Here is a 17,500-nt window from a genome sequence, read left to right as displayed (position 1 = left end):
CTCCCCTCCCAGCCTGTCTCCTCCCATCATAACCCCTCTCCTCCCAGCCTGTCCCCTCCCATCATAACCCCTCCCCTCCCAGTCTGTCCCCTCCCCTCCCAGCCTGTCCCCTCCCCTCCCAGCTTAGCCTCTCCCTTCCCAGCCTAGCCCCCTTTTGTCCTCAGACACTAAATGTACTTCCTGTGTGACTGGCTGTGGCTGTGCGGCCAGCAATTCTGTTTGCAACAAACTTCCTACATTGCTTTGTTTTGTCAGGAAGTTATAAATGTAGAGCAAAGCCTCTCCTGCATTGTACCCTGTGTAAGCCTGGGTTGTATACAGCATTTAACACCGTTCTAAGCCATCAATGCAGCCAGGACCTGGTCCCACATTTTTCAACCACACATTTCTGTCTGTCGGAGAACGAAACGGTCTGGACTAGGATGCATCCCAAATGGCACCCTATTCCCTACATATACACTGAGTGTACAAAGCATTGAAATCACAAGAGGGACATGAATGAAGCAATGGCCACCACAGCCATTACCATCTCACATGGTGGATGAGGGTAATTCCATCCCTTCTCAAAGTGAGGGATGGTTTTGTTTTCAGAATAAAGTCCTGAAAAAAGTCAGTGTTGGTTCACTGGTTCTCATGTTACTCAGGTGAATGGACCTTACATGAGGACAGGTTAAGGGGTTTTCCTCTGCATTCAGCCCCAGTGGAGAAGGGGGGCACAATGAAAGCTATTGTACAGGAGGCAACTCATCTGTCTGGGACCAGAGTCGAGCACAGCCCAGTCCCACATTCACTGGAAGGCCATGTCATGTCACTGTGTGTGTGTGTGTGTGTGTGTGTGTGTGTGTGTGTGTGTGTGTGTGTGTGTGTGTGTGTGTGTGTGTGTGTGTGAACCTAGCGCCACTGTGTGTGTGTGTGTGTGTGAACCTAGCGCCACTGTGTGTGTGTGTGAACCTAGCACCACAGTGTGTGTGTGTGTGTGTGTGTGTGTGTGTGTGTGTGTGTGTGTGTGTGTGTGTGTGTGTGTGTGTGTGTGTGTGTGTGTGTGTGTGTGTGTGTGTGTGTGTGTGTGTGTGTGTGTGAGGTTTCCTGTCCACCAAGGTCTCAATGGGCTCTAGGTTTTCAGTGATGCTGGGTTTTCAGTGGCGCTATGTTTTCAGTGGCTCTGGGTTTTCAGTGGCGCTATGTTTTCAGTGGTGCTATGTTTTCAGTGGTGCTATGTTTTCAGTGGCTCTGGGTTTTCAGTGGCGCTATGTTTTCAGTGGCTCTGGGTTTTCAGTGGTGCTATGTTTTCAGTGGTGCTATGTTTTCAGTGGCTCTGGGTTTTCAGTGGTGCTATGTTTTCAGTGGTGCTATGTTTTCAGTGGTGCTATGTTTTCAGTGGCTCTGGGTTTTCAGTGGTGCTATGTTTTCAGTGGTGCTATGTTTTCAGTGGTGCTATGTTTTCAGTGGTGCTATGTTTTCAGTGGTGCTATGTTTTCAGTGGTGCTATGTTTTCAGTGGAGCTGGGTTTTCAGTGGCTCTGGGTTTTCAGTGGTGCTATGTTTTCAGTGGCGCTATGTTTTCAGTGGTGCTATGTTTTCGGTGGTGCTATGTTTTCAGTGGAGCTGGGTTTTCAGTGGCGCTGGGTTTTCAGTGGTGCTATGTTTTCAGTGGCGCTATGTTTTCAGTGGCGCTGGGTTTTCAGTGGAGCTGGGTTTTCAGTGGCCCTAGGTTTTCAGTGGTGCTATGTTTTCAGTGGAGCTGGGTTTTCAGTGGCGCTGGGTTTTCAGTGGAGCTGGGTTTTCAGTGGTGCTATGTTTTCAGTGGTGCTATGTTTTCAGTGGCTCTGGGTTTTCAGTGGAGCTGGGTTTTCAGTGGCCCTAGGTTTTCAGTGGTTCTAGGTTTTCAGTGGCACTAGGTTTTCAGTGGTTCTAGGTTTTCAGTGGTTCTAGGTTTTCAATGACTAGGTTTTCAGAGACTAGGTTTTCAGTGGAGCTGGGTTTTCAGTGGCTCTCGGTTTTCAGTGTGGAAAAATGGGCTTCAGCTTGCTACTGTTGTATTGCTCTGCCATGAGGTCATGGCAGGCAGAAATCCCTCATTGTTGAGGGAGATACTGACATTGTGGGGTAGTTGTACTAAATACAGTTATGGGTTCTGGAATAATATGTCTCTATAAGGCCAAGAGATTTTCCTTTTCAGGGCACATGGTCATGGTCTTATCTTTTTCCAATCAGGGAAAACCTACCATCCCTGGGCGGAACTGCTGAGTCTGTGTCATTTCACAGGGTTAAATCAACTGAACTGCTGAGTCTGTGTCATTTCACGGGGTTAAAATCAACTGAACTGCTGAGTCTGTGTCATTTCACGAGGTTAAAATCAACTGAACTGCTGAGTCTGTGTCATTTCATGAGGTTAAAATCAACTGAACTGCTGAGTCTGTGTCATTTCACGGGGTTAAAATCAACTGAACTGCTGAGTCTGTGTCATTTCACGGGGTTAAATCAACTGAACTGCTGAGTCTGTGTCATTTCACGGGGTTAAAATCAACTGGACTGCTGAGTCTGTGTCATTTCACGGGGTTAAAATCAACTGAACTGCTGAGTCTGTGTCATTTCACGGGGTTAAAATCAACTGGACTGCTGAGTCTGTCATTTCACGGGGTTAAAATCAACTGAACTGCTGAGTCTGTGTCATTTCACGGGGTTAAAATCAACTGAACTGCTGAGTCTGTGTCATTTCACGGGGTTAAAATCAACTGAACTGCTGAGTCTGTGTCATTTCACGGGGTTAAAATCAACTGGACTGCTGAGTCTGTGTCATTTCACGGGGTTAAAATCAACTGAACTGCTGAGTCTGTGTCATTTCACGGGGTTAAAATCAACTGAACTGCTGAGTCTGTGTCATTTCACGGGGTTAAAATCAACTGAACTGCTGAGTCTGTGTCATTTCACGGGGATAAAATCAACTGAACTGCTGAGTCTGTGTCATTTCACGGGGTTAAAATCAACTGAACTGCTGAGTCTGTGTCATTTCACGGGGTTAAAATCAACTGAACTGCTGAGTCTGTGTCATTTCACGGGGATAAAATCAACTGGACTGCTGAGTCTGTGTCATTTCACGGGGTTAAAATCAACTGGACTGCTGAGTCTGTGTCATTTCACGGGTTAAATCAACTGGACTGCTGAGTCTGTGTCATTTCACGGGGTTAAAATTAACTGAACTGCTGAGTCTGTGTCATTTCACGGGTTAAATCAACTGAACTGCTGAGTCTGTGTCATTTCACAGGGTTTAAGGGACTCTTCAGGATTTTGGCAATGAGGAAGTTAGAGGTAGTTGCGCTAACTAGCGTTAGCAGATACACATACACTTCCAGCAATTGCGCTAATGCTAGTTAGCATTGGCTCCCAAAACGAGCTCCAACTTCATTCGAACTGAACATAGAAATATACAAATGGTATTCACCAGTTCATCTGACTCTGGGGAAGTAGATAAAGGGCCTCGTTGCCAACATCCAAAAGTATCCCTTTAAATCAACTCACACACTTTCCACATTTCAATACCCGGAAGAGGCCGTGCTAAATAAAACAGAATGATTCCCTGGATGACACTTTCACAAAGCAACTCTTCTGCACTGCCCTGCACAGAACAACAGAACAGTGTGTGTGTGTCCAACACCACGTCTGTTCCAGGGATGGGCCATACCTGTCACATAACATGTCAAAGCGCATATACACACACACACACAACCCCCTCCCCCTCCACCACCCAAAACAATCAGCACATGAGAACTACAAGCTGTCTCCTCATATCAACAGTCCAGACAAACACAGGCCTGTAACCCTCAGTCAGATCCCTATTACTGCAGGTCATAATTACCCACTGAAACCACGACATACAACCTGTCTGGAAACAAAGCGTGTTTTCAAGCCCGGAGGCCATTGGATACAGTGAGAGAGAGCTGCTGTTATGATCTCTGTTGGACCAATGGCAGGGAAAGTGTTTGTCCAAACTGAAGACGACGCTTGAGTTGAGAAATCACCAACGCACTCTCACAACACATAGCTGTTTAGACTTTTACTGCCTTTGTTGATGTTACATTCTTAAACCAACATGAAAACTGGTAGAAATGATGTGTTTTCAAAGGAAAAACTGGTAGAAAATATGTCTTTTCAAAGGAAAAACTGGTTGATATGATAATTGAACCAGTTTTGCCCACTGAATGGACTTTTACCTTTGACAAAGGTCTAGCTCCAACCAACTGAGCTATCATTATACCTGACCTCACTCCTATTTCAATCAATACATATAAATAGCCCAAGCAGAAGTCAAACCCATAACCTTGGTCTATACAGCCCATGTGGATCACTACATACCAGACTCCAGGAGTCAAACCCATAACCTTGGTCTATACAGCCCATTTGGGATCATTATATACCAGACTCCAGGAGTCAAACCCATAACCTTGGTCTATACAGCCCATGTGGGATCATTATATACCAGACTCCAGGAGTCAAACCCATAACCTTGGTCTATACAGGCCATGTGGGATCATTATATACCAGACTCCAGGAGTCAAACCCATAACCTTGGTCTATACAGCCCATGTGGGATCATTATATACCAGACTCCAGGAGTCAAACCCATAACCTTGGTCTATGCAGCCCATGTGGGATCATTATATACCAGACTCCAGGAGTCAAACCCATAACCTTGGTCTATACAGCCCATGTGGGATCATTATATACCAGACTCCAGGAGTCAAACCCATAACCTTGGTCTATGCAGCCCATGTGGGATCATTATATACCAGACTCCAGGAGTCAAACCCATAACCTTGGTCTATACAGCCCATGTGGGATCATTATATACCAGACTCCAGGAGTCAAACCCATAACCTTGGTCTATGCAGCCCATGTGGGATCATTATATACCAAACTCCAGGAGTCAAACCCATAACCTTGGTCTATGCAGCCCATGTGGGATCATTATATACCAGACTCCAGGAGTCAAACCCATAACCTTGGTCTATGCAGCCCATGTGGGATCATTATATACCAGACTCCAGGAGTCAAACCCATAACCTTGGTCTATACAGCCCATGTGGGATCATTATATACCAGACTCCAGGAGTCAAACCCATAACCTTGTTCTATACAGCCCATGTGGGATCATTATATACCAGACTCCAGGAGTCAAACCCATAACCTTGGTCTATACAGCCCATGTGGGATCATTATATACCAGACTCCAGGAGTCAAACCCATAACCTTGGTCTATACAGCCCATGTGGGATCATTATATACCAGACTCCAGGAGTCAAACCCTTAACCTTGGTCTATACAGCCCATGTGGGATCATTATATACCAGACTCCAGGAGTCAAACCCTTAACCTTGGTCTATACAGCCCATGTGGGATCATTATATACCAGACTCCAGGAGTCAAACCCATAACCTTGGTCTATGCAGCCCATGTGGGATCATTATATACCAGACTCCAGGAGTCAAACCCATAACCTTGGTCTATACAGCCCATGTGGGATCATTATATACCAGACTCCAGGAGTCAAACCCATAACCTTGGTCTATGCAGCCCATGTGGGATCATTATATACCAGACTCCAGGAGTCAAACCCATAACCTTGGTCTATGCAGCCCATGTGAGATCATTATATACCAGACTCCAGGAGTCAAACCCATAACCTTGGTCTATGCAGCCCATGTGGGATCATTATATACCAGACTCCAGGAGTCAAACCCTTAACCTTGGTCTATGCAGCCCATGTGGGATCATTATATACCAGACTCCAGGAGTCAAACCCATAACCTTGGTCTATGCAGCCCATGTGGGATCATTATATACCAGACTCCAGGAGTCAAACCCATAACCTTGGTCTATGCAGCCCATGTGGGATCATTATATACCAGACTCCAGGAGTCAAACCCATAACCTTGGTCTATGCAGCCCATGTGGGATCATTATATACCAGACTCCAGGAGTCTATTCTAATCAGTCACATGTTATTCTAATCAGTCACATGTTATACTAATCAGTCACATGTTATACTAATCAGTCACATGTTATACTAATCAGTCACATGTTATACTAATCAGTCACATGTTATTCTAATCAGTCACATGTTATACTAATCAGTCACATGTTATTCTAATCAGTCACATGTTATTCTAATCAGTCACATGTTATTCTAATCAGTCACATGTTATACTAATCAGTCACATGTTATTCTAATCAGTCACATGTTATTCTAATCAGTCACATGTTATACTAATCAGTCACATGTTATACTAATCAGTCACATGTTATTCTAATCAGTCATATGTTATTCTAATCAGTCACATGTTATACTAATCAGTCACATGTTATACTAATCAGTCACGTGTTATACTAATCAGTCACATGTTATACTAATCAGTCACATGTTATTCTAATCAGTCACATGTTATTCTAATCAGTCACATGTTATACTAATCAGTCACATGTTATTCTAATCAGTCACATGTTATTCTAATCAGGTTTTTCTACCTGTCTCCTCTCTAACACTGCTCCTCCTGTCTGAGCTGGAGAAGGCAGCCTCCAGGTCCAGCCGTCCGAAGCGCAGGGCGTATCCGTTCATCAGCTTCTTTGGTGAGAAGACTCCACTGCTGGCCGAGCCCCCGGAGGAGGAGCGCGCCCGGTGCCCTTTGACCTGGGCCGCCTTGTTAGTCCTCTCTAGAGACTTGGAGCGCCTCTCTGCCCGGGTCTCCAGGGCCCCAGCGTTCCTCAGACCCCTCTGGAGGTACAGGAGAGGTGTGCTGGGAGAGAGTCGGGGGGAGTCGAGGTCCCCACCCAGCCATGCCCTGGTCCCCCCTAGCCTGAGCCCACGGGGCCCCTGCTCTCTCTGGGTGGTGGGGGTGGAGGGGCTGCTACCAGGGGTCGTAGCTGGAGATGAGGCATCCTCTCTGGGGCTGAGTGGGCTGAGACCTGGGCATGCAGGACTGTGCTCTGGTCCTTCCTCCAGGATGGACTCAGAGCTAGAGCCCAGGTTCATGGGGTTCTGCAGGGCCTCCATGTAGGACTTACGGAACAGTCTCCGGGTCTCGAAGGACACAGAGTCCCTGGCGTGGCGGGGGCGGCGAGGGTTGGGGTTACTGAGGTCGGTGCTGAACGACAGGGTCCTGGTCCTCTCTCTGGTCCCACCCTGGCCCTCCTCCCCCTCCCACTGGCCCTTCCCCGGACAACCACCACCCTCCCCAGCCAGCCTGTCTGTCTGTGGGCTGCAGGAGTGAGAGGCAGGAGCTGCTCTCAGGCTGTGGTTCTGATTGTGGTTCTCCATCCGGTGAAGTCCTGGGTTGGGATCCTGTTGGGACCTGCAACTAGTGCTGCTGGGGTCCATTACATGGACCCGCCTGCTCAGGATAGCAGGCTCTGAGAAGGTAGAGTCTGCCCCCTGGGAGTGTAGTGATTCGTGGGAGCTGCGATGGGAGTCCAGGGTCCCTGTGGATCCACTGGTACTGCAGGCGCTGAGCTGGCCACGGAAGCCCGTGCTGTCGCCCCGCGTCTGCATGATGGCGTCTGTCGTGCTGCTGACGAACAGAGGATTCACCACGTTCTTCCACGGCGTCCGGTACACGACGGTGCCGGTGGTGAGCAACCAGTTCTGCAGCGGGTGGAGGTTGCGCTCGCGCGTCACATTCTGCAGGAAGTCAGCGGTGAAGACGCTGCCGTACATGCTCTCTGGGACGGGGATCTCTGCGATGGCCTGGCCGCTGGCCGACAGACATTTTATGACCAGCTTGGCAGCCTTGCGGCCCAGAGGAACCACCTGTAGGTAGAAGTCTCCCTGCTTCAGACGGACCTTATGGAGCGGGGCGAGCTGCAAGACCACCTTCTCGTTGATGCAGAAGGGCCAACCCTCATGATAGAACAGCCGGCCGTGGAAACGCACCTGTAGAGGACGACAATACTTTATTAGCCCATACCAGACTGAAATGTGTCTTCTGCTGTATCCAACCCCTCTGATATACACATACATACAATTCACAGATGTAAGCTCTTAATTTGTCACAGCAAAAGAATCCGGAAGCAACAGGATTTGAACATTTAGTCCATAATGTTGCTTGATCGGTGGTTAGGCTATTAGCTGGCCAAAAGTAGGTTACATTTAAATTCCAATACTGTTAATATAACCATGTGTTAGTGTGGGTTTTTCAGTAACTTTAGGTAAATCAGAAAAATTATCAGCAACAAAAGAGTGATCAAATGATGACCCTACATCTGTAGATTAGAGAGACTGGAACAGTGTGAAACCACAGGGCTGCACCAGGCATAGAGAGATGGACAACAGATTAGAGAGACTGGAGCAGTGTGAAACCACAGGGCTGCACCAGGCATAGAGAGATGGACAACAGATTAGAGAGACTGGAGTAGTGTGAAACCACAGGGCTGCACCAGGCATAGAGAGATGGACAACAAATTAGAGAGACTGGAGCAGTGTGAAACCACAGTGCTGCACCAGGTATAGAGAGATGGACAACAGATTAGAGAGACCGGAGCAGTGTGAAACCACAGTGCTGCACCAGGCATAGAGAGATGGACAACAGATTAGAGAGACTGGAGCAGTGTGAAACCACAGTGCTGCACCAGGCATAGAGAGATGGACAACAGATTAGAGAGACCGGAGCAGTGTGAAACCACAGTGCTGCACCAGGCATAGAGAGATGGACAACAGATTAGAGAGACCGGAGCAGTGTGAAACCACAGAGCTGCACCAGGTATAGAGAGATGGACAACAGATTAGAGAGACTGGAGCAGTGTGAAACCACAGTGCTGCACCAGGCATAGAGAGATGGACAACAGATTAGAGAGACCGGAGCAGTGTGAAACCACAGAGCTGCACCAGGTATAGAGAGATGAACAACAGATTAGAGAGACCGGAGCAGTGTGAAACCACAGTGCTGCACCAGGCATAGAGAGATGGACAACAGATTAGAGAGACCGGAGCAGTGTGAAACCACAGTGCTGCACCAGGCATAGAGAGATGGACAACAGATTACAGAGACCGGAGCAGTGTGAAACCACAGTGCTGCACCAGGTATAGAGAGATGGACAACAGATTAGAGAGACTGGAGCAGTGTGAAACCACAGGGCTGCACCAGGCATAGAGAGATGGACAACAGATTAGAGAGACTGGAGTAGTGTGAAACCACAGGGCTGCACCAGGCATAGAGAGATGGACAACAAATTAGAGAGACTGGAGCAGTGTGAAACCACAGTGCTGCACCAGGCATAGAGAGATGGACAACATATTAGAGAGACTGGAGCAGTGTGAAACCACAGTGCTGCACCAGGCATAGAGAGATGGACAACAGATTAGAGAGACTGGAGCAGTGTGAAACCACAGAGCTGCACCAGGTATAGAGAGATGGACAACAGATTAGAGAGACTGGAGCAGTGTGAAACCACAGTGCTGCACCAGGCATAGAGAGATGGACAACATATTAGAGAGACTGGAGCAGTGTGAAACCACAGAGCTGCACCAGGTATAGAGAGATGAACAACAGATTAGAGAGACCGGAGCAGTGTGAAACCACAGTGCTGCACCAGGCATAGAGAGATGGACAACAGATTAGAGAGACCGGAGCAGTGTGAAACCACAGTGCTGCACCAGGCATAGAGAGATGGACAACAGATTAGAGAGACCGGAGCAGTGTGAAACCACAGTGCTGCACCAGGTATAGAGAGATGGACAACAGATTAGAGAGACTGGAGCAGGGTGAAACCACAGGGCTACACCAGGTATAGAGAGATGGACAACAGATTAGAGAGACTGGAGCAGTGTTAAACCACAGGGCTGCACCAGGTATAGAGAGATGGACAACAGATTAGAGAGACTGGAGCAGTGTGAAACCACAGTGCTGCACCAGGCATAGAGAGATGGACAACACTAAAAACAGACAGTCACTCACCACAGCAAAATATCCTCAGTGTCATACAGTATCCCTGACGCGTTCTAGAGACTCTTACAGGTATAATGTAGAGAGTGTATAGAAGTTAATTTGGAAAGTATTCAGACCCCTTGACCTTTTCAACATTTTGTTACGTTACAGCCTTATTCTAAAAATTATAGCATTTTTTTTCTCATCAATCTACACACAATACTCCATAAAGACAAAGCAAAAACTGTTTTTAGACATTTTTGCAACCAAAACCCCCCGGAAATATCACATTTACATAAGTATTCAGACCCTTTACTCAGTACTTTGTTGAATCACCATTGGCAGAAATTACAGCCTCGAGTCTTCTTGGGTATGACGCTACAAGCTTGGCACACCTGTATTTTGTGAGTTTCTCCCATTCTTCTCTGCAGATCCCCTCAAGCTCTGTCAGGTTAGATGGGGAGCATCGCTGTACAGCTATTTTCAGGTCTCTCCAGAGATGTTCGATCGGGTTCAAGTCCAGGCTCTGGCAGGGCCACTCAAGGACAATCAGAGACTTGTCCCGAAGCCACTCATGCGTTGTCTTGGCTGTGTGCTTAGGGTTGTTGTCCTGTTGGAAGGTGAATCTTCGCCCCAGTCTCAGCTCCTGAGCGCTCTGGAGCAGGTTTTCAACAAGGATCTCTCTGTACTTGGCTCCGTTCATCTTTCCCTTGTTCCTGACTAGTCTCCCAGTCCCTGCCGCTAAAAAACATCCCCACAGCATGATGCTGCCACCACCATGCTTCACCGTAGGGATGGTGACAGGTTTCCTCCAGACGTGACGCTTGGTATTCAGCCAAAGAGTTCAATCTTGGTTTCATCAGACCAGAGAATCTATCTTGTTTTTCATGGTCTGAGAGTCCTTTAGGTGCCTTTGGCAAATTCCAAGCGGGCTGTCATGTGCCTTTTACTGAGGAGTTGCTTCCGTCTGGCCACTCTACCATAAAGGCTTCATTGGTGGAGTGCTGCAGAGAGGGTTGTCCTTCTGGAAGGTTCTCAGAGGAACTCTGGAGCTGTGCTCTGTCAACTGTGGGACCTTATATAGACAGGTGTGTGTCTTTCCAAATCATGTCCAATCAATAGAATTTACCACAGGTGGACTCCAATCAACTCGTAGAAACATCTCAAGGATGATCAATGGAAACAGGATGCACCTGAGATCAATTTCGAATCTCATAACAAAGGGTCTGAATACTTATGTAAATAAGATATCTGATATACACATACATACACTTCACAGATGTAAGCTCTTAATTTGTCACAGCAAAAGAATCCTGCAGCGACAGGATTTGAACATTGAATGTTTTTTATTTTTTATAAATTAGCAAAAATTTCTCAAAATCTGTTTTTGGCTTTGTCATTATGGTATTGCTTGTAGATTGATGAGGATTTTATTTAATCAATTTTAGAATAAGTCTGTAACGTAACCAAATGTGGAAAAAGTCAAGAGGTCTGAATACTGTCCAAATGCACTGTAAATGGCTCAAACATACATTCCACTTTTATAGAGAGAGGCACCCTCTTTTCATAGCACTTGAGTGAATCATCGTTCTCTTTTCAACGTCATTCCAATGAGCTGATTCCTCAGGATCCTGGAGGCTCGCAAAACCTGCCCGTTCAGGCCCGGTTACTAAGCAACCACAACCCAAACTCTAAACCATGACACTGTCGTACAAAGAGCTCTTAAAAGTAGAGAAACAGTACTCAGTGTCCCAAATGGCACTATATTGTACAGTGAACTACTTTTGACCAGAGCCCTATGGTCAAAGGTAGTGCACTAAATAGGGAATAGTGTGCCATTTTTTGTCTATTTCCCATTGGCTTAACTGCTGTAAAAGTGAAGGAAAGCATTGAAAAAGCCAGCGTTGCCTGGCGACTGATCATATTGCTGTTGACACCAAGCCTCTCACACACGGGGAGTTTTTCTCAGCGGCTAGCCAGGCTTAGATAGCGAGGTAAAACTAACGCTGTGTGGCTATCAGGCTCTCCATCACAGTGTAATCACAGCAGATGAATACAGAGGAATAGGCTGTGTGGCTATCAGGCTCTCCATCACAGTGTAATCACAGCAGATGAATACAGAGGAATAGGCTGTGTGGCTATCAGGCTATCCATCACAGTGTAATCACAGCAGATGAATACAGAGGAATAGGCTGTGTGGCTATCAGGCTATCCATCACAGTGTAATCACAGCAGATGAATACAGAGGAATAGGGTTTCGGGGCCTTTGGTCATGGAGACATGGAGCCCTCTCTAACCCACAGCAATTAAAGCTGCTGGGAGAGCCAGGATTAGATGACAACCTGGACCCCTGAGCCCAGGGATGGTGGCTCTCAGGCAGACCACAGTTTCCTCTCTGTTTCGGTCTCTATTCAGAGCAGGAGGGTGTGTGTCCCAAATGACATCCTATTCCCCATATAGTACACTACCTTTGACCTGGTAGTGCATTATATAGGCAATAAGGTGCGATTTGGGGCTCAACCTCTGTCTCATTCCAGAGTTGTCTCTCTGTTTCTGTGTGTATGGCTCCAGAGCAGAATGGCTGCATGGCTTTCTGTCTGATTTCTATGAACAATGATCCATTCTGTCTCACTCTGTTGTTCCCCCTCACCCTCTCAGCAGAGATATTTCACACTCATCTCTCTTTCTCTCTCTCTCTCTCTCTTTTCACATTCTCTCTCTCTCTCTCTCTCTCTCTCTCTCTCTCTCTCTCTCTCTCTCTCTCTCTCTCTCTCTCTCTCTCTCTCTCTCTCTCTCTCTCTCTCTCTCTCTCTCTCTCTCTCTCTCTCTCTCTCTCTCTCTCTCTCTCTCTCTCTCTCTCTCTCTCTCTCTCTCTCTCTCTCTCTCTCTCTCTTGTTTGTTGTCTGTCATCACTGTGTTGTAATTATGTCTATAATGGTGTGTATTAGTGTTCTGTGTTGTAATGGTGTCTATAATGGTGTGTATTAGTGTTCTGTGTTGTAATGGTGTCTATAATGGTGTGTATTAGTGTTCTGTTCTCATCACTGTGTTGTAATGGTGTCTATAATGGTGTGTATTAATGTTCTGTGTTGTAATGGTGTCTATAATGGTGTGTATTAATGTTATGTGTTGTAATGGTGTCTATAATGGTGTGTATTAGTGTTATGTTCTCATCACTGTGTTGTAATGGTGTCTATAATGGTGTGTATTAATGTTCTGTGTTGTAATGGTGTCTATAATGGTGTGTATTAGTGTTCTGTGTTGTAATGGTGTCTATAATGGTGTGTATTAGTGTTCTGTTCTCATCACAGTGTTGTAATGGTGTCTATAATGGTGTGTATTAGTGTTCTGTTCTCATCACTGTGTTGTAATGGTGTCTATAATGGTGTGTATTAATGTTCTGTGTTGTAATGGTGTCGATAATGCTGTGTATTAGTGTTCTGTGTTGTAATGGTGTCTATAATGGTGTGTATTAGTGTTTAGATTAGATCTGATTAAAATAGTAATAGTAACCATGATGGGAGTCTTTTGGCCAGACTTTATAGTCTCTGTCTGTCTGCTCCACTTTATAGTTGATCTTTAGGTTCAGTTTATTTCCTTCCTCTCTGTCTTTTCTCAGCCTTATAGCCCCATGATGTCTCTTCAGTGAGACTAAAGCCAGGAGAGATCAAGGTTCACATAGAGCATCTCTCTCCACGGCTCCAATAGTTCCACAGGAAAGGGAAGCTGCCTGTGTTACGTTTCCAAAGCATTCATATTCACTTCAAAACTTCCTGAACTCTGTTGCTTTGTAGAGTACTATCTCTCTCGGTCTCTCTCTCTTTTTCTCTCTCTCTTTTCTCTCTCTCTCTCTCTCTCCTTTCCTCCCTCCTTCCCTCTCGCCATCCCTCCCCTCCACTCACACAAGTCTCTTGTTGGATGCTCTGCAGGATCCTCTTGGCAGGAAGTAAGAAGTCGATGAGACATCGGAGTCCGTCCCCACGGTACTGCCTCTCCACCACGCTGAACAGCTGCCACAGGACGGTGGACGCAGTGGCACTGAATGGAGGGTACAGCGCAGACAAGGTGCTCTGGATACAACTGTCCAGGGACTCAGAGTCCTGTAGGGGCAGAGGAGAGGAGGAGAGAGGTGGATTAGATACAGTCCTGCCTGGGCAGAGGAGAGGAGGAGAGAGGTGTATTAGATACAGTCCTGCCTGGGCAGAGGAGAGGAGGAGAGGAGGAGGAGAGGAGGAGAGGAGGAGGAGAGAGGTGTATTAGATACAGTCCTGCCTGGGCAGAGGAGAGGAAGAGAGGAGGAGAGGAGGAGAGGAGGAGGAGAGGAGGAAAGAGGAGAGGAGGAGGAAGACAGAGGAGAGGTTACAGAGCAGACAGGGGCTTTGGATACAACTGTCCAGAACTCAGTCCTGGTAGAGATGATGAAGAACAATATTACATTATTGTCCACGGATGTCAAATGGATGTCACATGGCTAAAGAGAGAGGGGGGAAAAGAAAGAGAGAGCGATAGAGAGAGAGGGAAAGAGAGAGAGAGAGAGAGAGAGAGAGGGAGAGAGAGGGAGAGAGAGAGAGAGAGAGAGAGAGAGAGAGAGAGAGGGAAAGAGAGAGAGAGAGAGAGAGAGAGAGAGGGAGAAACAGAGAGATTTTTTACAAATATAGTTATTTCACCTGTCCCCTTCATGGTGTAATGATGAAGCTCATAGATCACCCGTTGGTAATGAACATGTGCAGACATTGGCAGGTTTTATCTAAGCTACTGTACGTATGAAAAGTGTTCCTTGCTTGAGGCCAACATTCAGCATAAAGACTTCTTATATAACGTGTATACCCACAGTGCACACCCACAGTGCACACCCACAGTGAAAACACTTTGGCACAGCACTGTGAGATATTGTCATCACTGACCTTATCATGACACGCTTATAATAAATCCCGCAATGCCCTCAGACAAACCATCAAACAGGCAAAGCATCAATACAGGACTAAGATGGAATCCTACTACACCGGCTCTGATGCTTGTCGGATGTGGCAGGGCTTGCAAACTATTATGGAATACAAAGGGAAACCCAGCCGCGAGCTGCCCAGTGACACGAGCCTACCAGATTAGCTAAATGCTTTTTATGCTCGCTTCGAGGCAAGCAACACTGAAGCATGCACGAGAGCACCAGCTGGTTCGGACGACTGTGTGATCACGCTCTCCGTAGCCGATGTGAGCAAGACCTTTAAACAGGTCAACGTTCACAAAGCCGCGGGGCCAGACGGATGACCAGGACGTGTACTCAAAGCATGCGCAGACCAACTGGCAAGAGTCTTCACTGACATTTTCAACCTCTCCCTGACTGAGTCTGTAACACCTACATGTTTCAAACAGACCACTATCGTCCCTGTGCCCAAGAAAGCGAAGGTAACCTGCCTAAATGACTACCACCCCGTAGCGCTCACGTCTGTAGCATTTCCACAAGCATTTTGCTACACTCGCATTAACATCTGCTAACCATGTGTAGGTGACCAATTTCATTTGATTTGATTTGGTAGCCATGAAGTGCTTTGGAAGGCTGGTCATGTCTCACATCAACACCTTCATCCCAGAAACCCTAGACCCACTCCAATTCACATACCGCCCCAACAGATCCACAGATGACGCAATCTCAATCGCACTCCACACTGCGCACTTTCCCACCTGGACAAAAGGAACACCTATGTGAGAATGCTGTTCATTGACTACAGCTCAGCGTTCAACACCATAGTGCCCAGAAAGCTCATCAGTAAGCTAAGGACCTTGGGACTAAACACCTCCCTCGACTGTGTGGCCAAGCACGACTCCAACACCATCATTAAGTTTGCTGACGACACAACAGTGGTAAGCCTAATCACCAACAACAATGAGACAGCCTACATGGAGGAGGTCAGAGACCTGGCAGTGTGGTGCCAGGATAACAACCTCTCCCTCAACGTGAGCAAGACAAAGGAGCTGATCGTGGACTACAGGAAACGGAGAGCCAGACAAGCCCCCGTTCACATCGACAGGGCTGTAGTGGAGCGGGTCGAGAGTTTACAGTTCCTTGGTGTCCACATCACCAACAAACTATCATGGTCCAAACACACCAAGACAGTCGTGAAGAGGTCATGACAACACCTTTTCCCCCTCATGAGACTGAAAAAGTTTGGCATGGGTCCCCAGATCCTCAAAAAGTTCTACAGCTGCACCATCGAGAGCATCCTGACCGGTTCCATCACCGCCTGGTATGGCAACTGCTCGGTATCTGACCGTAAGGAGCTACAGAGAGGCCCAGTACATCACTGGGGGCAAGCGTCCTGCCATCCAGGACCTATATACTAGGCGGTGTCAGAGGAAGGCCCAAAAAATTGTCAAAGACACGGCAAGCGATAAGTCTAGGTCCAAAAGGCTCCTTAACAGATTCTACCACCCAAGCCATAAGACTGCTGAACAATGAATCAAATGGCCACCCGGACTATTTACACTGACACCCCCCCCCCCCCCCCTTTGTTTTTACACTGCTGCTACTTACTGTTTATTATCTATGGATAGTCACTTTACCCCTACCTACATGTACAAATGACCTCGACTAACCTGTACCCCACTAATTGACTCTGTACCGGTACTCTCTGTATATAGCCTCGTTATTGTTATTTTATTGTGTTATTTAATTTTATTTTTAACTTTAGTTTATTTAGTAAATATTTTCTTAACTCTATTTCTTGAACTGCATTGTTGTATTCAGCGCATGTGACAAATAAAATTGGAGTAATTCCACCAATGAAACAGTAGAACCAGTTCACCTGCTTTTACACTATGATTGACTGTTAGATGTTCAATGGTTCTTCAGATTTTTTTTTTTTAAAGGAGTAGTTTCACCATATTAAATGTTCAGTTCACCTATCAGGGTTGTTTTTTAAAGGAGTAGTTTCACCATATTAAATGTTCAGTTCACCTATCAGGGTTGTTTTTTAAAGGAGTAGTTTCACCATATTAAATGTTCAGTTCACCTATCAGGGTTGTTTTTTAAAGGAGTAGTTTCACCATATTAAATGTTCAGTTCACCTAACAGGGTTGTTGTTTAAAGGAGTAGTTTCACCATATTAAATGTTCAGTTCACCTATCAGGGTTGTTTTTTAAAGGAGTAGTTTCACCATATTAAATGTTCAGTTCACCTATCAGGGTTGTTTTTTAAAGGAGTAGTTTCACCATATTAAATGTTCAGTTCACCTATCAGGGTTGTTTTTTAAAGGAGTAGTTTCACCATATTAAATGTTCAGTTCACCTAACAGGGTTGTTTTTTAAAGGAGTAGTTTCACCATATTAAATGTTCAGTTCACCTAACAGGGTTGTTGTTTAAAGGAGTAGTTTCACCATATTAAATGTTCAGTTCACCTAACAGGGTTGTTGTTGAACCTTTTTAACAAAGGGACGCAAAAGGCATTCATTTTGTGGAACAACCCTTATAACAGCATAACAGAGAGAGTGTCCCTGTCATGTTTCTGTTTGGGTTGTGGGACCTCAGAGCTGTGACACACACACACACACACACACACACACACACACACACACACCGTCTAACTCTCCAGG

At 46.3% G+C, this 17,500-nt stretch overlaps 1 protein-coding gene across 1 annotated transcript in view; it reads right to left on the bottom strand.

Annotated features, from left to right (window-relative positions):
* Positions 1-17,500, bottom strand: part of zgc:158766 (uncharacterized protein LOC100009641 homolog) — a 23,791-nt gene that overhangs the window by 6,133 nt on the left and 158 nt on the right. Inside the window, exons 2-4 of the mRNA XM_038976478.1 lie at positions 17,493-17,500; positions 13,816-14,013; positions 6,522-7,923 (exon numbers count right to left, since the gene is read on the bottom strand). The exon at positions 17,493-17,500 is cut by the window's right edge and continues 63 nt beyond it. Of these exons, the coding sequence (XP_038832406.1) occupies positions 6,522-7,923; positions 13,816-14,013; positions 17,493-17,500 (1,608 nt within the window). The remainder of the gene's footprint in view (positions 1-6,521; positions 7,924-13,815; positions 14,014-17,492) is intronic.

This window comes from Salvelinus namaycush, chromosome 37 (genome assembly GCF_016432855.1).
Source record: "Salvelinus namaycush isolate Seneca chromosome 37, SaNama_1.0, whole genome shotgun sequence".
Lineage (NCBI taxonomy): Eukaryota > Metazoa > Chordata > Actinopteri > Salmoniformes > Salmonidae > Salvelinus > Salvelinus namaycush.
The sequence above is the reverse complement of the archived record's forward strand: the minus strand, read 5'-3'. Positions and strand labels throughout refer to the sequence as shown.